This window comes from Magnolia sinica, chromosome 6 (genome assembly GCF_029962835.1).
Source record: "Magnolia sinica isolate HGM2019 chromosome 6, MsV1, whole genome shotgun sequence".
Lineage (NCBI taxonomy): Eukaryota > Viridiplantae > Streptophyta > Magnoliopsida > Magnoliales > Magnoliaceae > Magnolia > Magnolia sinica.
In genome coordinates this window covers 66,739,385-66,765,261 of record NC_080578.1, presented here as the reverse complement: position 1 = coordinate 66,765,261, position 25,877 = coordinate 66,739,385, and the positions used below count along the sequence as shown (strand labels likewise).

General features: G+C 41.8%; 1 protein-coding gene across 1 annotated transcript; it reads right to left on the bottom strand.

Annotated features, from left to right (window-relative positions):
• Window positions 1-20,001: 20,001 nt before the first annotated feature.
• Window positions 20,002-22,582, bottom strand: LOC131248823 (1-aminocyclopropane-1-carboxylate synthase-like). The gene is made up of 4 exons (XM_058249294.1): window positions 22,101-22,582; window positions 21,853-21,984; window positions 21,469-21,629; window positions 20,002-21,100 (listed from the first exon to the last, which is right to left on the bottom strand). The coding sequence occupies exons 1-4, from the start codon at window positions 22,272-22,274 to the stop codon at window positions 20,098-20,100; spliced, it is 1,470 nt and encodes a 489-aa protein (XP_058105277.1). The 5' UTR covers window positions 22,275-22,582; the 3' UTR covers window positions 20,002-20,097.
• Window positions 22,583-25,877: the final 3,295 nt, after the last annotated feature.

Sequence of the window (25,877 nt, the reverse complement as noted above, 5' to 3'; positions counted from 1 at the left end):
ATACGATTTAAGATCTATATAGAAAATATATATAAACTCAAGATTTTGTAATAACTTTTAACAAAACAAAATCTAAATGCAAATAAATTTTTATTTTTTATTTTTTAGATAGGATTAACAATAAGACTATAAAACTTCAATGAAATCATATTAAAGCAATGACAACAAAAATAATAATTTAAACAACATTTTAAGAAGCAGGGTAAGTAATTACGTCAAATTAAAAAGTACATCCAATATGGCAATTTTGTATTATAAGTACAATTGAATTAACAAATAAAATGAATTAAATTAAATTATATAAAGTTTTCATAAATATTAAGTGAGAGAAAACTCACTTTTTCTTAAAAGTATTTTCTTTTCTTTTTTCTTTTTTTTTTCTTTTCTTTTCTTCCTCTCTCTTCTTTTCTTTCTTCCTTTTTCTCTCTCTTCTCTCTCCCTCTCTTTCCAACTTGAATGTCCAGCAATACTTTTTTTTCTTTCTCTCTCCTCTCTCTTCTCATGTCACACCACATCCCACTTCTCTTCCTTTGCTCCGTATTTATAAGGATAGCATCTCACATGTGCTATTAATGTCTTTTAAAATTTCAGTTTTCTTTCGTTTTTTTTTTCTTTCTTTATTTCTTTTGGTTTACACCACGTGCACAAATCTAAATACTTCACATGCATTTATGCTTCCGTTTTGTAATTCTTTCATAACGTTTCTTTTTTTTTTTCTTTCTTTTTTTTTTCTTTTGCAACGTGGGCTGGTTAAATGCACACATTCACCATGCATCTTATGTGCACCACATGCATGTGCCACATGTATGTGTAAGCTATGATGCATGCATGGCTACTTGTGTGTGCGTGAGAGGTATGTATGTGATGTGTTTGGTGTATTTGTGAAGTATTCATTGGTGCATAAGTGTATGATGTAGATGGGTGGACGGATTAATGTATGCATTGATGGACGGATAGATATATGCAAATGAGTTATTGTACAATCGAAGGCTAGACTCTAAGGTATAGTGGATGGACGGGTAGGATTGTGGGTGGCCATATGACCGATATTATGGGGGGTTAGTTCAGATGCAAAGGCAAGTGTACCAATGATTTTCAACATATGGATGGTTAGATGGTTGTATCGTTGGGTGGATGGTTACATATATGGTTGAATTTCTTAGTTAATGAATAGTTGGATTAGATATGTCCAAATCAATGGTTGAGATTGAACCAGCTGATCTTATAGATCGTCGGTCATATTGGACTAATTGGGTATGTCGATCAATGGTTAAAATTTGACGGTTAAGATTTATTTGGGTTATTACACCACATCTGCACATTCAATGTCTATCCTAGGTGGAGTAACTACAGTGAGTGCATGTGCCTGATGGTGGATTTCTTGTATCAGGTGGGGCAAGGAGAGAAGCTGTGTGTGCCCACGTACATCTTGCGATAGATAGTCCTTATCGCATGTTCGAATAGAAGGACTGAATCACTCCCATTTGGCCGACTCATATGTAAGATTGCACATGAGTTTGGCTACAGACTTGGGGCGGAAAGGCCGGTACCTGTCCATTATATCAATGAGACGACTCTTAATCAGATGGACATCGGGCCACGATGACGACAAGCTCTACTTAAAGAAAGTGAGTATGAGACTTAGAGTGAAGAGGAAGAGAGTAATGAAGAAGGTGGAGCTGAAATAGAAGAATAAAAAGAGTAGGATGAGGAAGAAGTGGAGGCCCAGGACATGAGTGAGAGTTTTCCTTCTACGGCACCGGAGCAGGGCATGGATCAGGCTACCAGGGATGCCCGTATAGCTCAACTTAAAGAGGGTCAGGCTGTCCTACGACAGGACATTATGGATCTTGAGGGCCTCGTGAAACATAAGTTCAAGAAGGTGACTCGCACTCTGAAGTCTATCTTGTGTTCCCTGCAGGATAAGGGTGCCCCTCCTCCATCACCAGATTTCAACGAGTAGTCGCATATGTAGTCATCCTTTACCCTGTTTTATTGCTTGTTATTGTGTGTAACCGTTATAGGCGTAGTAATTTGGAAGTTGTTTTGTTGTTTGAAGCTTAAGTTGTATTAGCTCGCATGCTTTCTCTGTCATGATCCATGTAATGCTGCACTTCTTGTATTGCGACAATTTTGTTAAATGAAATGCATATTATTTTCCTTAAGTTGTGATGTGAATGCTGTGTGGGTGGATTATGTGGATGTTAAATCTCACAGGTTGCACCCTCTGTTGAATGTAGGGTATGCCTCCTAAGGGTTCGAGGACTTTGGCCCGTCTCTCTTTGGGTGAGTTGCTTGACAGGGTCTCCCCCCTAGGCGATAGCCAAACGGACCCCCAGTCAGGCCCGTCTCATTTTGGTGTTAGGCCGGACTCTCAGCCAACTACTGGCCCCGCTGCTGGGCCGACTCCTGTGACACCATCTATGGTTCCTCCAGTCACGCCTTCGGTTCCTGAGCAGAATCGTGCATCTGCATCGACGCCTTATGCATATCCGTCCGCTCTGCCTCCTGATAGGCAAAGTAGATGATGTTGTTGATGCAGCAGCAGCAGATCCAGCAGCAACAGCAGCAACAGTAGTTTTTATCTACCATGGCTGGTATCTTTGCGCAGTCGATGGGGGTGACTCCACCTGTTTCACCTATGCACCCATCTGGGAACGCTAGTGCTAGCGGCACATTTGACCGATTCCAACGCTTACAACCTCCTACATTCGTGGGTAATCATAGACTCGAGGAGGCCGAGTTCTGGATTAACCTCATCTCTAAGATGCTGAGGCCGCTTCCCTGTTCTGAGGCGGAGCAGGTCGAGCTTGCCTCCTTCATGTTTGAGGAGGCCAGTTTATGGTAGGACAGTGTTCTCCGCACAGTTGCGGAGGGTTTTGTGTGGACGTGGGAGGTGTTTGAGACTCGCTTCCATGAGAAGTATTTCCCGGTCACTTACCAACATGAGAAGAAGAGTGAGTTCCTTTGCCTCTGTCAGGGAGGGATGTCGGTGTCAGAGTATGAGAACCAGTTTACGGAGCTGGGTAGGTATGCTCTGCTTCTGAGTAATCAACCGATGCGAATGCAGTATTTTTTGAGGGGCTGAGGCCTGAGATTTGATCGAAGATGTGTTGTGCTAGCATCTCTTCTTATGCTGAGTTGGTGAGCATGTCCCTACAAGCTAAGCAGGACGGGGATAGGTTGCCCCGTATGCGAGCACCTATGGTTCCCAAACCGCGACTTAACTTTTCAAGTAGACCATTTCTCGGCAAGAGGCCATGGGTAGATTCTCCTCCAAGACGTGCAACGTCGCCGGCTCAGCTGATGCGTTCAGATTTGCGCTGTACATACTATGGGAAAGTCGGGCATTTGGATCGTAATTGCTTCACACGAATGCGAGACAGTGGATTTACGCCGCCACAGAGGATCAGTCGTCTGATGCCTCAGGTCATATCAACTCCACCCCTTCGTTCAGCACCAGCTCACCAATCTTTCAGACCTTCCGTACCTCGCTTCAGGCCACCTCAACGGCCTATGATGCCACCACCAAATTGCCCACAGTAGGCTCGAGTTCACGCGCTTACAGCTGAAGAGCCTGGGGCTGACTTAGCACCGAGATCTTTTGAGGTTTCAGCTCACATCCAAGGTATTCCCATCTTCTTGTTGGTGGATACCGGGTCCACTACCTCTATCATATCGTATGCGGCAGTTAAGCGCCTGAGTTTGGGCACCGTTACTATGAAGGGAGTGATACTCACTACTACTACAGGGACCTCCTCTAATATTACCAGGGTTTGTATGGGTTATTTGATAGATCTAGGGAGCAAATCAATTCTAGTTGACTTGTTTGTCGCACCTTTATATCATTATGACGTCATTTTGGGCATGGATTAGCTCACGAAGATGCGAGCAGAGATTGATTGTAAGGCTAGACTAGTGACAGCCCATGGACCTAAGGGCGAGACATTTACTTTCCCTATTCAGGTCAGTTACCCTTCCTGATTTGGTTGTTATACTTCTCTGTTGGAGAGTATTGCTGGTTCGACGCTTAAAAACACACCAGTGGTTCGGGATTTTGAGGATGTATTCGAGACGATTCTTGGATTACCCCCTTGGCGCGAGATTGATTTTACCATCGATCTCATGCCTGGTGCGACACATATTTCATTGCCCACCTATCACATGCCTCTGAGTGAAATGGAGGAATTGAGGAAGCAGATTGATGGCTTGTTAAATTTGGGCTTTATTCGACCTAGTGTGTCCCCTTGGGGAGCACCTGTTCTGTTTGCCAAGAAGAAGGATGGTTCCTTACAATTATGTATAGATTTCGCAAGTTGAATCAGGTGACAGTGAAGAACAAGTATCCCTTGCCCAGGATCGATGATCTGTTTGATCAGTTGAAGGGGGCACTATACTTTTTGAAGAATGATTTGCAGTCAGGGTATCATCAGTTGTGCGTCAAGGATGAGGACATGCAGAAGACCGCATTCAGAATTACCTTTGGCCATTACGAGTTCCTTGTGATGTCGTTCGGTCTTACGAACACATCGGCCGTGTTCATGGATCTGATGAATAAGGTGTTTCAGCCATTTTTGTTCCGATTCATCATTGTCTTTATCGATGACATTTTGATATACTCTACGAGTCGGGGAGAGCACGAGGAGCACCTAAGAGTGGTCTTGGATGCTCTCAGGAAGAATCAGCTTTTTGCACAGTACAAGAAATGTAACTTCTGGAAAGAAGAAGTCAAGTTCTTAGGACATGTGGTGTCCAAGGAAGGGATAGCAGTCGACCTCGCTAAGGTAACTGCAGTTTAGGACTGGAAACAGCCTGGTTCAGTTACTGAGGTGAGAAGCTTTCTGGGCCTAGCAAGCTATTATCGACGCTTCATACGAGATTTCTAGAAGATAGCCAGATCGTTGTCTCAGTTGACACGGAAAGACTTAAAGTTTGCCTGGAATGAGAAGGCCGAAATAGCTTTTCAGGAGCTGAAGGACAAGTTGACGTCCGCCCCTGTGTTAGTATTGCCAGAGCAAGGGGTTAAATATACGATATATACTGACGCCTCTCGCATTGGTCTGGGTTGTGTCCTTATGCAGAAGGATGGGGTGATTGCATATGCCTCGAGACAGTTGAGGAAACACGAAAAGAATTACCCTACACACGACCTGGAGTTAGCAGCTATCATTTTCGCACTAAAGCTCTAGAGACATTACCTCTATGGAGAGGAGTTCGAGCTCTTTTGTGACCACAAGAGCCTTAAGTATATATTCACTCAGTGTGACTTGAATATGAGGCAATGCCAATGGATGGAAACTTCGAAGGACTTTAAGTTCGAGGTCTCCTACCATCCGGGTAAGGTAAACCTTGTGGCAGACGCGTTGAGTCACAAGAAGACTATAGAGTTTGCGGCTCCACTAATGAGAGCAGAATGGGACATGATGGAGTTTGTGCAAGACTTTGAACAGAAACTCACAGTGGAAGAGCCGTATGAGGTTATCGCACACATTTGAGTACAGCCCCTCATTGATGATAGGATCATTGCAGCTCAGGCAGATGATGAGCTACTGGCGAAGATGAGAGAGCGGGTTCGTACGGATGAGGACTCCGAGTGAAGTGTTGGTTCAGATGGGGGCCTACGATATCGTGGCCGCCTATGTGTCCCAGACGTTCCTGACTTGAGACGGGAGGTTCTCGAGTCAGCCCATAGTTCGAAGCTTGCGATGTATCCAGGTAGCATGAAAATGTATCAAGACATGAGGAGATCCTACTGGTGGGACAACATGAAGGTTCATATTGCTGAGTTTGTATCCCGTTGTCTCACGTGTCGGTAGGTCAAGGCAGAGCATTGCCAACCTCCTGGACTGCTTCAGCCCATGCCCATAGATGGATGGAAGTGGGATTTTATTTTAGGGCTACCGAAGACGAGGAAGGGACATGACTCCATTTGGGTGATCGTCGACCGATTGACGAAATCGGCTCATTTCTTACCGATCAGAGTTATGAACTCTACAGACGAGTTGGCTAGGTTATACATCAAGGAGACTGTATGTCTGCACGAAGTTCCCTTGGAGATCATGTCTGACAGAGACACGCGATTCACATCTATCTTCTGAACTCGTATCCAGGAAGCGATAGGTGTGAAATTGAAGTTCAATACCGCGTTTCATCCGCAGACAGACGGGCAAACAGAATGTGTGAATCAGATTTTGGAGGACATGTTGCGAGCTTGTGTTTTGGATTTCAAGGACAGTTGGGATGACTGTCTCCCTTATGCAGAGTTCGCATATAACAACAGCTTCCAGGCGAGTATCGGCATGGCTCCCTACGAGGCATTGTATGGTCACCAGTGTAGAGCACCATATTGCTGGGCAGAGGTTGGCGAGCATAGTTTGATTGGCTCAGAATTAGTTCAGGTGACTTCAGAGAAAATCGACATTATTAGACGTCGACTTCTGACAGCCCAGAGCAGGCAGAAGAGTTACGCTGATATGAGGCGGCGACCGCTTGGGTTCGACGTTGGAGACCATGTATTTCTTAAGGTTTTCCCCATGAAGGGAGTCCTGCGGTTTGGTAAGAAGGGGAAGTTCATGCCGAGATTTATTGGTCTATTTCAAATACTGGATCGAGTGGGGGTAGTACCCTATCGCCTTGCTTTACCCACACCACTCGCGGGCGTGCATAATGTATTTCATGTATCCATGTTGAAGAAGTACGTTCCTGATCCTTCGCATATTATCAGTTGGGAGCAAGTGCAGTTGAGCTGGGATGCCACCTATGTACTGCGACCGACATGTATCCTGGATAGGAAGGAGCAGGTACTGCGTAGCAAGGTCATCCCACTTGTGAAAGTACTGTGGATGCATCACAATGAAGAAGAGGCTACATGGGAGACTGAAGCTGAGGTCAGAAAGAACTACCCTCAGATCCTCGAGGAGTATAAAAAGGTACAAATTTCGAGGATGAAAATTTTTCTTTAAGGGGGGTAGATTGTAACATCTCAAAAAATTTCGTACAAAGACACGAGCACCACCTCAACTAGAATTCTCTTAGGACTCAATCCTTTAGAAATTGAATGTGAATTAACTAGCGCTAAATTGATTACTTGTGAAAATTAGCACCAACCACGTTAAATACGATCTGTAAGACCCAAAACCTGTAGAATCCTTAGCGCTACGTTACCCTAAAATCTAGGATTCAACACTAAACTCAGTTGCTCTTGGGAGTACTTGGAAACTTTGTGTCGGACTTAGACCGCACGTCGAAAGTCCGATAGTGATAAACTTAGACAATTATGACCACCTTGTTGGGCTTGACAATCACCTCGAAAATCAAGTCCAGATGATGTCCTGAGACGATTTGCATGAGTCCGGAGTGAAGAGTGTGAGAAAGGTGAATTTATTTAGAAATTAAATTTGAATTTAAGTAATCTAAGTCATGTCGCTTGCGCGTCGATTATAAGCATTCTGACCGTTGGATTCTAACTCAAATTCACCCTCAGATCAAGGAAGATGGCCCACACATGTCAAAGTGCTTGTGGCCCTGATCGAGTTTCGGTGACCGTTGAATTGAAATTGGTCCACCATGAGCGATCTGGAAACTCGATCGGACTGAAAACTTAACTTGCTTAAGATCCAATATTAGTGAGCTTAAGTCCGACCGCATTCAGAAAAAAGGACCTTCAAAAATGCTCCATTGAATCGAAATAGACCCAATTTGGTTATAACCTAAGTATAACTTGGCCCTGGGGCTAATTCCATCAACTTTAGGCCTATATAAAGACCTTAAACCCTCACTCTCAAATTCCATATGAATTTTCCAAACCCTAGCTAAGAGAGAGAGAGAGGAAAAGAGAGAGAAAGTGAGAGAGAAGTTGGTGAATCATCTTGGATTCTTTCCGGTTACCCTGCGTACCTAATCCATTACATCTGAATTGTTATGCTGGCGATTCTAATCTCATTTTTCAGTAAGTCAATTAAACCCTAACCTGTTTTGGAACTTAGAATAGTTTAAGTGTTGATGCAGCTAATCTAATTCATCCCTTAGGTTACCTAGTCGCCGTTGACGAAGACTTATCGTCTAAATCGAATCCGTTGCGTAATTTCTAATTTAAGGTGCAGACTATATTCGTATAAGTTATAGTTTTCAAAGCTTTCAATGTCAGTTAATGATTTATTACTGACGTGGGTGCCATTTCACATGTCAAATGCGATATCTATTTCGTTTTATGTATATAGATAATCTATGTTGTAAGTAGTGTGATTCATGTGTTTGTTGAAATGTTTGTATGCATTTGGAATTTGGCATTAGGATTGCCATAATTAATTGTTGTAGGAATATGATTGTTATTTGTGCGACAACTCCTTGGTGAAAGGATTTGCCCTAATGCGTGCTATCACCAACATACGTCATGTATGTTGGAATGTGTAGTCTAGGTGTTTGTAGAAATGTCTGAATGAACAAGTATGTAATATATTATACTTTATATGGGAGCTGAGAAGAGATTTTCAACTACCTTAACGAGGTGTATGATTTACTCCATATAACTTATCTTTTTTGTCTGTTTTACTAGACACTGCTTATGTGTGAATTCATGTTTAAGTTGAAATCCATCAAATGCTCACATGCTTGTATGATCGGGATTGTTGATCCATTACTGTTCTGATTAGCTTATATGATTATCTGTTATAATTGAATGTATATGGGGCCACGTTATGGTCCAGGCAATCGGTAACAAGCTTTGAGTTCATGGCTGAGGTCGCTTTCGTCACGTAAGACGTGTTTGACGAACCCGAGTCGTATTAGGGTTGTTGGCGGTGGTTTGGCCACACGAAGTGTTTACACACTTCATGTCGTTCAACTCAACATGCGCTCGTGCTAGTCGAGCTCGTCAAGTAACCTAATTGTCCCGATGGATGTTCACCATGTATGGACGCTACTGTTTGAATCTAGGGTACCAAACTTACCAGTGCAATCCCGTTAACCATGGTACCTCGATCCGCTAAGACTCATGAGCCGGGCATGGTAGTATGGGACACCGTGGTTGCGCTGTCAGCCTACGCTGGGGTGGCGAGCCTCCCCGTAGTGACCAGTGAGCAATCTAGAATCGTGAGCCGATTATGGTGGTATGAGACACTATATTCGTGCTGTCAGCCTACATTATTTGGTGACGAGTCCTTTGCAGCGACCTAGAACCATAATATTATATGAGATTGTCTAGGATTGACGACCCTAGAATGGATCACCGTTTGGGAATTGATATAAGAAAGGTATCTTAGCTTCCCAATCCTGCTATATGAAAAGGACTAATAACAACTTGGTAATCATGTTCATGCACCGCATTGCATATGCCTAGGCGTTGTGGTGCACTACGGGAGGTTGTCATGCGTACCATAAGATGAAGATGCTGAGGGAGTGTAGGCAAGGGCATGCATCATTTCTACATACATCCTTGCATTAACAAGAGTAATTAGGACATGTTTGATTGTATTGCTTTATCATTACTGTTTGATTAAATTGATAACATGTTAACTTTTACTGTATAGTTCCACTGAGTTGATCACTCACTCCCACGTTCTGGGACGGTGTTTAAACACCGACCAGACTCTATCTTAGATGCAGATGATGATGCGACCCACGAGGCAGAGCAAGAGTATGAGGATGACGAGGAGGCGTTCTCCTTATGCAGTTCTCAGGCGGGTTCATGTGAGTAGTGTCCTGAGCTACGGGGATTTAGGGTTATTGTTGCAGTGGTTTATTTCATTTTGATACTTGTATTTTGAAACTAACACTTGTAATTATGACCTGGCAGAGCATACATATCTCAGGGACTTATATATATATATATATATATATATATATATATATATATATATATCTTCAGTCTTCCGCTTGTATATTTCACCTGTCCCTAGATTATGGTTGCAGTTTGGCTTAATTTACTTCATGTTTTATGCACTAATACAGACAACAGACATTCATCATTACATATGTTGTATAAGTGATGTTTTGAAACTCGGGAGCTGAGTTATGCTCGACCACCGAATTTTAGGGCGTTACAAGGTCCATTACTCACCTACGATGTAGGGTAAGTTCCCTGGAAATGGATCTAGGCCAGGTTAAGATTTCGGTCTAATCGGATTTGTGGATCGACCGTGGAGGACCATTTTTAGTTCAACAGCTATCGTCACTCGATCGGGGCCACAAGTACACTAACTTGTGTAGGAAAATTTTCCTGATCCAAGGGTATAGTTGGGTCAGAATCTGACGATTTGAAACTTTAAATTTGGCCCACAAGCGAACGGCCCAAATCACTCAAATCTGAGTTCATTTTTTAAAGATATTCGCGTTTCCCACACACTTTGCTCTGGGCTCAAGTTGTGCATTTCTACATGCTATTTGGACTCGATTCTCGCGATGATTGTCAAGCTCAGTAAGGTGGTAATAACCTTATAGTTTTGCGGTCATCGGACTTTCGACACACAGTCCAGGTCTAATACGGAGTTCTAATGTGCTCCTGTAAGCAACTGGGTTTTGAAATTGCTCCTAGGTTTTTAAGTAATGTTAAGTTAGTGATTTTAATGATTTTGAGTCTTGTAGTTTGTATAGAAAGTGGTTCAAGCGAAATTCATCAATTGTTTAGTTTAGTACTTAACTATGTGTCGCCCAATTATGACAGACTACGTTGCTCTATCAAAATCACCTCTTTATTTTTGTCAGATTCCATAAGACTAATGGCCCAAAATCCATTTTTATTTATATATTTACTATTATAGTAAATTTAAGTTTAAGTATTGTTCTCCATCATTTAAATGTTAGGATTAGCGTCTACTATGAAAGTACTTAGAAAAATGTGAAGAATAAGGTGGTAAAAGGTGAGATTTGTGAAGGAAATGGGTTGAAAAGGGATTTTAAACTTTGAGATTGAGTTTTGAGAAGTCAATAAGGTATTATGATCGACCCATTACCTAAGGACGTCTAACTCCAGGTTGGCAAAAATCTGAGACGTTACAATACGATATCAGATTAAGCGAAAATACTGATAAGTCCATAAAATATCATCAACCTCATCTAGGATATATGATGAAAAGACATAGCAAGCTAATGTCATATACTGAGAAAGTAATGTAAATCGGCTATGTGATGTGGAAATATAATGAACCAAATATCAGATATCGAGGATGTAATACAATATGCAATCAGCCTCATCTAGGTCATATAAATGCAGAAACATAGCATACCAAAATGCCATATACTGACGATGTAATGCAATATGCAATCTGTGGTGCAAATGGAATGACCAAGCTGCAGTGTGAAGTTGGGATGGTAGTACATAGTATCGCAGGCTATGAGATCCACCACAAAGGACTTCTATCCAAACCAGTCCCATACCTAAATTTAGATAGTCAGACTCAATGTGATAAACTCCTGACCTCAGGTTAGTCGCATGCCCCAACTGAAATTTTAGCTATTGCGAATGTATACATAGCAATTTAGTTGCGCACTAGCAGCCTGAGTGGATAGTGAATGAATGAATATACAACTCCTGCTCAATAAGTCCAAGTATCAGTACTATATATCTCTGGGATTATCACCGAGGTTTAGTACACTCTACATGCAATCACCGCCCACTAACGCATAACCATGCAAGTGTAAGAGACCTCACTATCCACCAAGCTAGTAGTCAGCTAATATCTACCCGGCACGTCGATAGTGGACCCATTCACGAGCTGGTCAAACTCAGCCTAGTTATGCCCCCTTCTCTCGGGCGAGTAAGGCAACATCCCCTCCCAACCGACCACAACATAGTGAGAGACGCGGCCTCCTGGTATTCAGCACTCGGGCGCTCATGTATCCACTCGGTCTTGACGTTGGGGAGTCTCCTGGCCTCGGAGGTTTAAGGACTTTAACCCACGGACATCCAAAGTGCCCAGATGCTCGAACCCAAACATTTTTGGTGTGTTATCTAGTCATCCACGTCATGCCTGTTGAGGTCACAGTCCTGATGTCTCGAGGAGACATCAGGCGTATAGTAATCACAATCACACAATGCAAGATGCATAAGTCATGTAGTCCAATCTTGCATCAATCCTGGGCAGACCGTGTGCTCATGTGGGATAACTCTACCTATCAGGGAGTCCCATAAACCAGCTATACTATGGCATATGCAATGGTCAATCACATCTCATAATAAACATACAGATGATGCATATGGGCATGTATCATGATGTTATGATGTCTCATACTCATGATCGGTATCAATAACCGACATCAATCAATCGACCTCGATAATGTGGACATTTAACCAAAATTACCCCAAGGAATGACCCACATAGAGCCTAACATATAGTGGACCAATGGCCTCACACAAGGGCCTAATATACAACACCATGGGCCTTACTCAAGAGCTTAATATATATCACGATGAGCCTCTCACATGGGCCTAATATACATCCCAATGGGCTTCATCGCCTGGCCCTTAAATGCACCATGGTGGGCCTCATCATATAAGCTTCATATATATCACATTGGGCCTTAAACACGGGCTAAATACACATCACAATGGGCTCAAATATGGACTGCATATACATCACATTGGGCCTTGACAATTGGAATCGGTCTCGATAATCGGCCTTAACCGTCAGAATCAGCCTCGACAATCGGAATCGACCTTGATAATCGACCTCGACCTCAACAATCAGAATTAGCCTCAACAATCGGCCTCGACTTCAACAATCAAAATTAGCCTTAACAATCGGCCTTGACAATCAGAATCGGCATCGACAATCAGCTTCGACAATTGGAATCGGCCTCAATAATCGAAATCGGCCTCGAGAATCAGAATCGGCCTCGACCTCAACAATCAAAATTGGCCTCGACAATCGGCCTTAACAATCAGAATCAGCCTCGACAATCATCCTCGACCTCAACAATCGGAATTGGCTTCAACAATCGAAATCAACTTCGATAATCAGAATCAGCCTTGATAATCGGAATCGACCTCGATAATCAGAATCGACCTCGACAATCAGAATTGACATCGACAATCGGCCTCGACCTCAACAATCGGAATGGAAATCGGCATAACAAAGGGCCCATCATTGCCCATTAATGTGGACATTGAACCATCAATGCTCCTAAGGCATGGCCCGCCATAATTATCATTACATACAGTATGGAGGAATCACACATTACAATGGACCTCATATATATCAAGTCGGCCATATCACATGAGGCGCACCAGTGGGCCTCATATACATCAAGTTCAGCCCCATACAAAGGCCCCACATGTGTCTCATTGGGCCTCACTTGTGGCCCATATATACATCACATTGGACCTCAACCCATGGGTCATCAAATACATCAAGCGGATCGCATCCACGGGTCACACCAATGGGCTTCAATACATCAATTGGGTTATATCAATGGGCCGCACTAATGGGCCTAATACATACCACAATGGGCTTTGCCCATAGGTCACGAATACGTCATAATGGGCCTTGCCCATGGGCCTCAGATTCAAGCAGGTGGGCCCCATCATATGAACCTTGTATACATCACATTGGGCCTCTCCATCTGGGCCTCACATACATCACGCTGAGCTGCACAGCAGGTGGGCCTGCACCTCCCAAATGGGCCCACCAGATCAACAACATGGATGTACAGCACATACATCAAGGTGGACCCCACCATAACGTTTATGTTCCATCCAATCTGCTCACAAGGTCACAAAGACCTGGATAAAGAGGAAAACAAATATCATATTGGTCCAAAGCCCTTGCTGACATTAGTGACCCAAAAGGGTTTCAATGGTAGACGTTCAATCCCCACTAGCTTTCACAGTGTGGTCCACTTGATCAACGACTGCATTGCACGGTGTGGCCCACTGTGATATATTTTGAGATCTAACCAATTCATAAATTAACATAGAGATAAATGAAGTGACAACAAATTTCAGCTTGTTGGGAAACTACTGTGGCCCTTGGAATTTTGAACGATAGATGTCACTGTCCCCCACAAATTTCAATGGTGGGGTCCACTTGAACTTTAGATCTTACCCATTCTTTCTCCCATACCATAAAATGATATCTCAAAATGGTTGGACGATATGGATACAATACATGCTTCATGGTGGGTCCCACCGTCCAAGGGCTAGACGGTGTGGATCCACAAAGATGGACGGATGAAGAAGATTTCACATACATCACGGTGACCCGTGCTTCCTGCTGCACATATATCAGCAGCTTGCAACAGCTGCTAGCCCACATCCATCAGACGGATGGTGTGGTTTGCAATTAGATGGACGGCATTGATGAAACACATACACCATGTCTGTCATCACATACACCATGTCTGTCCCATCGTCCAACCATCTGGACGGTGTGGATAGACGGTCTAGATGAAACATACATCGGATCAGGTCCTCAGTCCCTTGCTGACATTAGTACAACAGCTATTGGTTGCTGTACACAGCCCGCCCCCTACCAGATAACAAAAGGTGGGTCCCACGTAGGACCATCTTAAATATTATTATTATTATTATTATTATTATTATTATTATTTTTTGGGACAGTCCAGCATCCAGGCTGTCTAGTGTGCACGGATAAACGGTTTGAAATACATCCATCTGGTGGGTCCACACATGTGGCCCACCAGATATCTGGATCATTCACACGTCAGGTGGGTCCACGTCAACATGGCCCACAACTTTTGAATAAGCTAATATTTGTGCTTTCACTGCATTCAGGCCTATCCACTGGGCGGTGTAGATATTACATCACGGTGGGATTCCCACTGTTAATGTGGGTGGACGGTGTGGATCTAATCCATTCTTCAAGGTGGGCCTCAATAGGAAAAAGTGAGGGAGAGAGAGAGAGAAAGAGAGAGAATCAGTTGGTGGAGGGACCCCACCACTATGGGTCCCTCTTTGATACAACAAATACATTAAGATGGGTCCTACATATGTGGGCCATCAAATCACAAATCAAATAAATAAAATCACCCACCTAAAGATCTTCTTGGACTTCTTCTCCCACCGATGCGTCCTAGAGCTCCATGGAATGCATTTCAATGGTCGAGATGAAGCTTGGATGGTGGAGATGGGATGTAGGAAGGTGGGCCACACCTAGTTTCTTTGGAGAGCTTGGATATTGCTGTCATGGAATTTGCTTGGAATGAAAATGAGAAATGAGAGAGAGAGGAGATGTAAGGGAGATGGGATGGAAGGTATGGGCTCTCTTGACTTGTTGTTAAGAAAGGGAAGGCTACGCATGGGTTGTTTTGACTTTAGGTAAAGAGAAGTAAGGGTGAGTAATGGCTTGTGATGGGATGTACTTGACTTATGATTGATATGATTGATGGGACATATCGTAGAGATTCTCTCTAAATTCGTAACGCGCGGTGTTTTCCTTGAACTGAATGCGAGCCCACATCTCCTGGCCTGGGTATCCCCTCACCGCACGAGACGCGTCGTTGGAACCGCGGCAACAGTGCGGTCCTACTGGTACAAGTCTCGGGTCGAGCCAACTCCGATATGCAGGACTCGGCTTAGGTTCATACGCAAACATTGGATACAAGTCGTGGGTTGCCAAAATTCAACTATGAGGACCGTGGAAGCCTACAGAATGGTACGATCTAAGATACGGGCCTTACACCCACCATGCGCAATTTCATCCAGGAGTAGCTTAAGTAGGATGGATAGAAACATGACCTAGAGTAGTTATGGAAGAAGGCTTGGACTTAATTTGATATTTTGATTCATATACAAGGTTTATTCGATTAAGTATCAGTTTATTGGTAATTGCATGATTTTGTTCCTCCTTGTTTAACTATCCTATACACTGCTTCTACTATATATGTGATTTATGATAAGGATGCGTTGTGATTGGTTAACATAACTCTTTAAGAAATCCCACTTTAAGGATTGGAAATAGGATACCATTTATAGACCTTAGAGAGATACTACACATAAATGTGCTCTTGTATTATTGCCTCGGTAGGATATATGGTAAAATAGACTCATGTGTATGCACATTATGTTAGCCTTTAACCAAGCATATATTATACTCCTTAAAAGGGATGATTGTCATGACTAATGTTCTTTATAGCTAGTGGTTATGAGAGCATGAACTATGGTTGTATCTTTATGATATTCGTTAAACCACTAGTTTTTGATTGAACCCACAATTATAATAGTGAAAATTGGATGAATGGCATGTTTATCTTACCCTATTCATGAGCACTAAGGACAATATATTTATCACATTGGTTGGCTTTATGCTTATGTAGCAATTTTCCTATCCTGTGTATGATTGGCTCTGAGTCTTTATTTAGATATCACCAACTTAAATGTGTCACTAGGGGATTAATGCCAAGAGACATGTAAACTGCTCATTAAAATCATTCAGTGTTCAGATGCACACATTATTATCTATGACGAGGCATTTTAGTTAGTGGGAGGAAAACAAGACACTGTAATAAGCCTAACCTATTTTAGAGGAAGTTTGTGTTAGGACAAACCTCAAATTAAATGTGTTATTTCTCGTAAGAATGTAATCTGATAATGGTCTTTCACTCATTTCATAACATTTTCAGTTTAAGGTGTGATGTGTTGACTGTTCCGAGATGATCCGTATATGCAAGATGCATATGTTTACTAATTCTAGTTGATCATAGAGTTCTTAAGTGAACTTAGAACTGTGAGGTAATTGGGTTTAAATGACAAAATTTAATAGTTAAGTCCTATTTAATAGTAGTGAAACTGTTTGAATGCGCAATCATTTATGTTTGATATTGTGAGTGACCATTAGAGTGATGGTATGGACTCTTAGAGAGGACTATTATAGCTCCTTAATCATTTTTTTCTTTAAAGTCCTTATTCAACATGTATGCTTAAGATATTTGAGCTTGTATTGGTTTTATGGCAAGTGAGAGATTGTTGGATCCAATGCTCTAAGAAATAATGAGAGATCTAATCCATTAACCGTGTGGATGTGATTACGGTGATCTTAACCGTAGATCATGATAACAATGAGTCTTTGGTGAATATCCTATTAATCCTCAGTGTATAGTTTTACCTTATATCTTTATTATGGATTTGTGGAGGAGTGATTCCTCTGATAGTCTTTGGGAGCGTGAGATTGGACATGATGGTCGTTGACCTGTGAGAGTCATGGTCCATGGATCTTAGTACCCTTTTAGACCATGACTGTTATAGGTGCATGGGACACACTTGTGGACATTAGTTCATTAGATGTATAACAATCTTTTGTGAGGAGGCTGACTTGAGTTAGGATAGACAATATCCTCTATGAGGAACCGACCTAGTGTCAGTTTATACGTTACCCTACCCTGCATAGGAGTGTGAGTGTGCCATGAACAAAGGATCTAAGTTCAAACCTTTGCTCACTCACATTGGGGGATCGATATCAAGTCAACAGTCTACGGCCTATTAACCCGAAGTATAATCATGAGCTCAGGACTTGATGATGCATGAAAAATAGTTAATCCTTAAACTTGAAGATGTGTAAGGGTTAAGTCTTGATTAGTTGGCTTGGGCTCTTCCTGCGAGGTCATTGCATGGGCCAATAAAGTGGACGTAATTGGGTACTTCCATCAAGAGCCATGGACTCTTGTATAATCTAATAAGGGATCCACTAGTTTGCCTAAGAATATATTTATGAGTTTGATATATATGGACAGATCATTAGCTTATCAAGTAGTTTTTTCACTGAGCGTAGCACTCTGGTTGTTTTAATCGATTTTTCAAAGATTTTTAACCATTAAAGTTTTGTTTTGATCGTTAAAATTGATTTGATCGTACTTGATGATAATTTGATGGGCCAATAAAGTGGACATAATTGGGTACTTCCATCAAGAGCCATGGACTCTTGCATGATCTAACAAGGGATCCACTGGTTTGCCTAAGAATATATTTATAAGTTTGATATATATGGATAGATCATTAGCTTATCAAGTAGTTTTTTCACTGAGCTTAGCACTCTGATTGTTTTAATCAAATTTTCAAAGGTTTTTAACCATTAAAGTTTTGTTTTAATCATTAAAATTAATTTGATCGTACTTGATGACAACTTGATGGGCCAATAAAGTGGACATAATTGGGTACTTCCATCAAGAGTCATGGACTCTTACATGATCTAACAAGGGATCCACTGGTTTGCCTAAGAATATATTTATGAGTTTGATATATATGGATAGATCATTGGCTTATTAAGTGATTTTTCCACTGAGCTTAGCACTCTAATTGTTTTAATCAATTTTTCAAAGGTTTTTAACCAATAAAGTTTTGTTTTAATCGTTAAAATTACTTTGATCGCACTTAATGATAACTTGATGGCCTAGATCTAATGGTTGACTTCTGATTGGTATGGTATATGATCATTAGTAGATGGTCATAGTAGTGGAGGGATTTAGATTATCAATATATGTATAGATCAAAGCGGATCAACATACTTCCTTTACGATAGGTTACAAATTTATGAATGGGGTGGTGGGATACTATACTGGTGTTTTATTGAATCCGAACTTCCTCCTTATTTATTTAATCATATCCTGAATGAATTGATATGAGAAGCCTTATACACCCTTTTCACTTGGGCATATGAATCAGAGAAAATAGAGAAAAGTGTGTAGATGGAGTAAAAGAATGACTCTTTTTTTTTTTTTTTTTTTTTAAAAAAAAAAAAAAATTCTTTTGCATCTTCTTCATTTCTATGCGATCCCTATTTTTGAAAGGTTATGAATTCCTTGGCACATGCTAAAGAAGATTCCTTGGGTTATTTATATCTTCATGGTATTAAGGTAAATCGATGAGAGACCTCATAGGTTAGAGAACCGTCATTGACATTGAATCATTACACATCGTTAGATATTAGATATCGTCTAACCTTCTCAAGTTAGTTGTTTGCTTTTAGAAATTATATATGATCATAATTGAGAAATCTTGAGATTAAGATTTCAATTTCTGATTCAGAGAAACTCATGTTCCGCTGCGCAATCCAATGAAATCTGGTCATCAACTTGATCGAAAACCTATACGGGCCAGTAAATATTTAACGATGGACTTTTAATCTTTACTATGTGGTTTACTTGAGCCTTGGGTCTGCCTATTTTTTGGTTTATTCCGTAAAATGATATGAAAAAAAATAAAATAAAATGGATTGATGGGTAAATCCATACATCAGGGTGGGCGCCTCTGAGCCCCATCCTATTCTCTGGACAGGCGGGGGTAACACCCAATCGCTAAGGTGGCACGCTTGTACGATAACTCATCCATAGACAAGATTGGCCCACTTCGTCTGCCATTTATGCTAAGAGACAAACTTTGATACTCTGGTATAATGTGATGGGTGATACGCTGGCACTTTGGAATTACTTAAAAATTGTATTCATGGGAGACAACTAAGTAAAATTAAATGGTTCAAATTATAATTCAAAATTTAGATGAATCACTTTATCCAGTATCTGACTATCCAGTTGGTCGACGTTTATTGGATGGTTAAAGGGAAAAAATACGTTAAAATCTTTATTTCAACAAACAAGTGTCCACGAATCAGAGATTCCAACAATCCAATCTGAGTTTGGTACTGTAACTCAATGACAGTGGATTCCAAGGTTTAATCAGTTTAATTTTAAGCCATGACATGACATTGTCCAATTTATGACTGCGTGCGTATCAAGTGTCACATGTGGCGTGTGAGTATCGTATAACTCTTATGAAAAATACTTGCTGGTCAACTATCAGGTAGGCCATACATACCTAACTGATATCTATAGTTGACTGGCTTCTTTTCCGGCCATATAAATTACCTTTATACAGCTAGATTGTCATGTACACGTGCCAGGCTGGCAAATGTATTCATGTGCAGAGGTGCTTCATGGAGAGAACGAATTGTGAATTGTAATACAACATTTATTTATATTAATTATTATATTATTCTTAGAAGAATAGTCATCAATATCCCCGTAAAACCATGTGAAGAGGGCTTCAAAACTTCCCTGTCTCTCCCTCACCCCCCTTATGTATGAAAAAAATCATCAGCACCATGAAAGGGATGAAATCACATCCCTCCATTGTTAGATCCAATACAACAAAGATCAGTTGGCCGCCCCAACGAGCGGTGAGTGCGGGGACATCATGCAGTGAGGTGACATTGCACGTGGGGTCATGGTGATATCTTCACACCTTCCAGCTTTGAAGCTAAGTCGGAGATTAGCTTGATTCCAAGCTCGTTTCTTCGCCAGTGCCACCACCTTCTTTTCAGACACGAACAATCGAATCCTCTGAAGTGCCACTATCATGGTCGCCTCGTCCATGTTTGCGAAGCAAACCCTAAACCAACCAGGCTCCGAGCAATTGAAAGAGGAACCCGGTGAAATGTTAAGCTTGACTTCGTTGATGATCGTCCGCCAGAGGGCCATCTCTCCCTCCACCGTCTGGTCTTTGAGGAGTGGTCGCAAGTCCATCCAACAGAAGAGTCCTGCATTGCTCTTCAGACAGCTTATCCCTACTTGAGCCAGCTCTGATGTGAAGGTCTTCTGGCGAGCAGCTAACCTCTCAGAACTCTTAGCTATGAATCTCTCTGTGAAATCATCATCTGAAAGCATGGCTGCAAGTAGGTGTTGGGTTTGTGAGGACACAAGCCCGAAGCTCGACATCTTGTGACCGCAGCTGACTACGGCATCGTTGTATGAGTACACCACGCCTATCCTGAAGCCTGGCAGGCCAAGATCCTTTGAGAGGCTGTACACAACATGGACAAGATCCATATTGCATCGGGCATCTTTCTCTACTATCTCAGATATGCCAATGAAATTAGGCTGGTTAAAGACGGTTGCAGCATATATCTCATCGCAGACTAAGTGAATGTTCTTCTCGTTGATGAAGCTAACTAGTGCTTCTAGGGTTTCTCTATCTAAGATGGTCCCAAGTGGGTTGGATGGGTTGGTGATGATCACTCCCTTTACATTGATGTTGGCCTTTTGGGCTTGCTCATATGCTGCTTCTAATGCGATTCTTGTGACCTTGAAACCATTAGAACTTTGGCAAACGACCGGAAGTAGTTGAACTCCTGTTCGCCACTGTAAGTCACGATTGAACCTGCAGATTCGGTGCTAGTCAGTAAGTTGAGCTGATAGAGCACAGTAATGGACATTTCCTAGTTAAATCAAATTTTCAAAGAGATTTATTCGTTTATGCTCAATTCATGTGTATCTCAAGCTGATATAGTAATAAATATCAAACTAACGTTGTTTATTTTCTAAGAACGTCACCTATAACTGTGGCGACATAAGATCATAAAATACCACTAATGGGAATTCTTCTCTCTCTCTCTCTCTCTCTCTCTCTCTCTCTCTCTCTCTCTCTCTCTCTCTCTCTCTCTCTCTCTCTCTCTCTCTCTCTCTCTCTCTATATATATATATATATATATATAGTAAGGCAGATGAAAAGGAATAAGAAGAATATACCCTGGATAATAAGGTGTAGGAACCAAGAATGCATCTCCAGGGTCAGCCAAACAGAAGGTAATCAGTTCGTTAGCTCCGGTGGCTCCACCACTCATAACAATCCGATTTGGGTCGAACTTGATTCTACCTCCCCTCGCTTTCTCCATGAACTTGGCCACTGCCTGCATACATCAATACACTTATTATACTTGGTCATTTTCTTCAACTTTAGAGCTACTAGTATTGTAAAGCTTAGCAGTAGTAGTAAAACTAACAATACTAAGATAAGCAGGCCACTTTTTTTTTTTTTTTTTCTTTTCTTTCTGATATTGGATTGTTAGGCTGCGTTTGGATGTGATACAAGAATAACTAATCCTCAAATTGTGTCGGTGATGGGCTTCTTACATTTCTGAAAGCGGATAGCCCATGATAATCTTGAAAGATTGCAATATCCTTGAATTTTGATACCCCTTCTGCCGTGCAAATGGACGACTTGGGGTTTCTCTTAATCCAGTCCTCTATCAGGTCAAAGCATAGCTGTAAAAACCCAAAGAAGGGAGGGATAAAAAAAATTTGTTAGTTTGCACAATTCAATGACACAACCTTAGTGTCTTTTACATGTGAAGAAGAAAATTGGACTAAATTTTACAGACCTGATTTTCAGCTAGACCCATTTGAATAACCCCCTGCGGGTTCGTGGTGGGATGATATGGATTTTTATCGTATGCCTTCCACCCATCAAAGTATGGGGAGTTCTCACCATGGTTGTCGTTGGTTGCTATCTTAGATAGCAATTCATGGTGGCCATTGTTCCTAGCCAATGCCATAGGGAAGGGGTAGAGAGAGAGAGAGAGAGAGAGAGAGAGAGAGAGAGAGAGAGAGAGAGAGAGAGAGAGAGAGAGAGGGAGGGAGGGAGGGAGGGAGGGAGGGAGGGAGGGAGGGAGGGAGGGAGAGGGAGAGGGAGAGGGAGAGGGAGAGAGAGAGAGAGAGAGAGAGAGAGAGAGAGAGAGAGAGAGAGAGAGAGAGAGAGAGAGAGAGAGAGAGAGGGAGAGGGAGGGAGAGGGAGAGAGAGAGAGAGAGAGAGAGAGAGAGAGAGAGAGAGAGAGAGAGAGAGAGAGAGAGAGAGAGAGAGAGAGAGGGTAATGTATGAAGTGGCTGTTGGTAGTAGAGAAGGGAAGAGAAGAATTTATAGGGAAAGGAGGAAGACAAATAGAATTCAAACTTCAAAATTCCAAACTTCAAAATTCCATAAGCATGCAGGGGTGGCTTGCAGCCATCAAATCAAATATTCCGATCACGTGGAGTTAGGGTGAACTCCGTTTTGGAGAGTAGTTGTTTTTCTTTTCCTTAGGTGAGAATGTCCGCATTCGTTGGTTTTACGCCTTCTGAGAAATTATACGTAGTTTCCCATGATGGATTGTAATAAAAATGCCACATCCGACATCTCGACTGCACTTTTGGTGCAGCAGACGCGGGCGGCTGCATCTTTACCTCTTTTTTTTACCATACATCCCTCATTCTCTCCTACACTTGGTTGTGAAAGAGAATTTTGCTTGGTATATGTTCTGCGAGTCGGGATCCTCTGTTATCTGGTCAACGGGGAACAGAGGATCCCGACTCATGTTCTTCTCGGAGGATGCGGACCAATGCAAAAAGCGTGTGTCCGACTCTCGATCCAGCCTCCCACTGGGTGGGACACACTCCCTCTGCTGGTCCGATGATTTCAACCGTCCATATTTTCTTTACTGCCATAAACAAGCTATTGTAACATAATCAAGCTTCATTGGTAATTCTAACCTTTTATTTTTACTGTTGAATTTTCTTTTCATTGTTCTAAATTCATCTACAGATAGCAATGGCCATAATCATTCGTTCAGGGATAAGATTTTTACGCTAACCTTCTAGCATAGTGTCCACAAAATAGATGGTCCCGATTGTAGGAACACTAAACATGTGGGACTTACTGGTTCGCAACACACGCTAATATCTTTGTCGCGATCTAGAAAAATAAAACCCTTCGGGAAATGCTGCGTTGAAAGTTGACCATCATGTTTAAATTGTGGCCTCTCACCACCATGTTTAAATTGTGGTCTTGCACTCACTGTACGGGATGTCTAGGTATTCGTGCACAGGAATCCAGGCCGTCCAAGATCATGCACCCCCACTGTAGAGAGAATCGGTGTCGAATTCGCTCTGATTGATGCTCTAACCATCTGATTAACTTGTTGAATATGGATCACTGGCTGTTGTATTTTAACCATCTAACTGATACTCATGGAATCGATGGTTAGGGTTATTTAAACGGTTTGATTTTCAATGTGTAGGACCTGTGATTTGGATGATCAGGATTTATGTGTTTTCCTGACACTTGGACCGAAACTTGAAGAAACAGTGGGGAACTATCACATTGGTCTTGTCCCTCCATCCATAGGCCCAATGGTGATGGGATATATATAGAATGAAAATTGCATCGCTCGATATATTTCAACCATTTAAAATAAAGTGGTAAGTGGTCCAAATCCAACGATCAAAGTAAGATATAAATTATCCTAATACTAAATCAGATGGTTACAATTGTATGACAATGGGAATTTTTGGCTATGCTCCATCCACAAAGTGTCCATAAATTGGACGGTATGGATTGCCGTGAACATATATCCTACGTGTATGATTAATGAGACATCACAACTTAGAATATGGTGGCGAATATCCCTTGTTTCGGAGGTATTGTCTTCTCCTTCTTCTTCTTCGTCTTCTTCTTTTTTTAATATAATTTTAAATGTTGATTTTCATCTCCCTGTGGCCCATCCATGATGAGTCCAAACGGATGGATGTTAAGATGATCCTGACTGCCATCTTCCAAGTTCTACCGTCGATGGCATATGGTATGAAAAAGAACGCTGATTGGATGGTCCTAGCCCTTCGATTTGATGGACTTTCACTCAACGTCCACGCGGTGCATTACCTAATGAGTGGCACTGATCTATGAGACGTGTGCCGTTGGACCGCAAGATTCAGATCAGGTGGTATAGGCAACACCACCCCCAGCGGGATGTGTCGATGTGTTGGGCCCCGTGGGGTCCAACATGATGTATATGTTTTATATCCACACCGTCCATCCGTTTTGCCCCCTCATTTTAGGGAAACGGATTGGCTACTGACCCTGCCAGTAGCCAATGGCTAGTGGTCGGTGATCCGTGGGCCCCACCATGATGTATGTGTTTCATCCATGCCGTCCACCCACTCTTCCAGATCATTTTATGCTATGAACCCAAAAATGAGATTTATCCAAATCTCAAGTGGACCACACAGTGTTGATTGAACGCCCACCATTAAAACTTCTTCTGGCAGTGTCACTAGCCAAACCGTGTCCCCCAATAACACTGCAATAAACAGGGAAATCCTATCAATAGCAATCAGAGAATCCAGATTCTTCGTCAAAACATACATGTTTGTTTGAAGGTAACAGATCGGACGGTTAGGATGCTTTATTCGTTCTGTAAGGTTTATCTACAGGTTGCCATGGTAGGGCGCACAGCGTAGACAGTACCAGCTCAACCATATGAGAACATCCATCGTGACAACACGAAACCTCAGCCAAGATGGATATTGTTGTCTAATTGGTGCGGTTTTTTAAACATGAGCCATCCATGCTAGGTCTCAGTAGATGAATGGACCAGATTGAAAAATTACCATGCCATGTCATTTGTGGATAGATAGCTCTACCACTCCGGTTCATCCGGCTATACCGTTTATAATCTTACCCTGTTGGTTGGTTCTGCTTTATTTGGTGCGGTGTGGTTTCCACTACGGAAGCGCAGTCGTGGTGATGACTTTTGACCTCGGAGGTTTCTTCCAGGAAAAATTACAGTCAAAAACCCATATTTACCATAATAACCGATACAATTATTTATTGTCTAACCGTAGCTACACTCTTAGGCCTGTTTGTTTTACTAACTATTACTTTAATGTAAAGTAAATGTGTTATAATTACCATTTTATCACTGCAAATTAAACCAAACATACGTGGTGAAATCCCACTGCAACGTGAGTACGTGGAGTGTGTGCCCCGTGGTAGACTCACAAGAGTTTCAAGACCTGGTCAAGGGTTTAAGTACCCATAGGTGGTGAAATCCCACTACAACGTGAGTATATGGAGTGTGTGTGCGTGTTAAAAAATAATTAAAAAATTAAAAAATCAAACATGGAATTTGTTGATCAAGTGCAGGTATTTTAAGAAGATATGTAAATGAATTTATAATCATTTGTACTTTTCCATAACACAATTGGAATCTAAATAGCGACATATTTGGTGATGATTTTATATTAAAGTAATATAAAAATGTCATCATTATGATTTTTCTCGGCGCCCTCTCGAGTGCTCCAGTTTCCACGCATGTGTGAGTGCACCCAATGCAAGTACCTTGGCT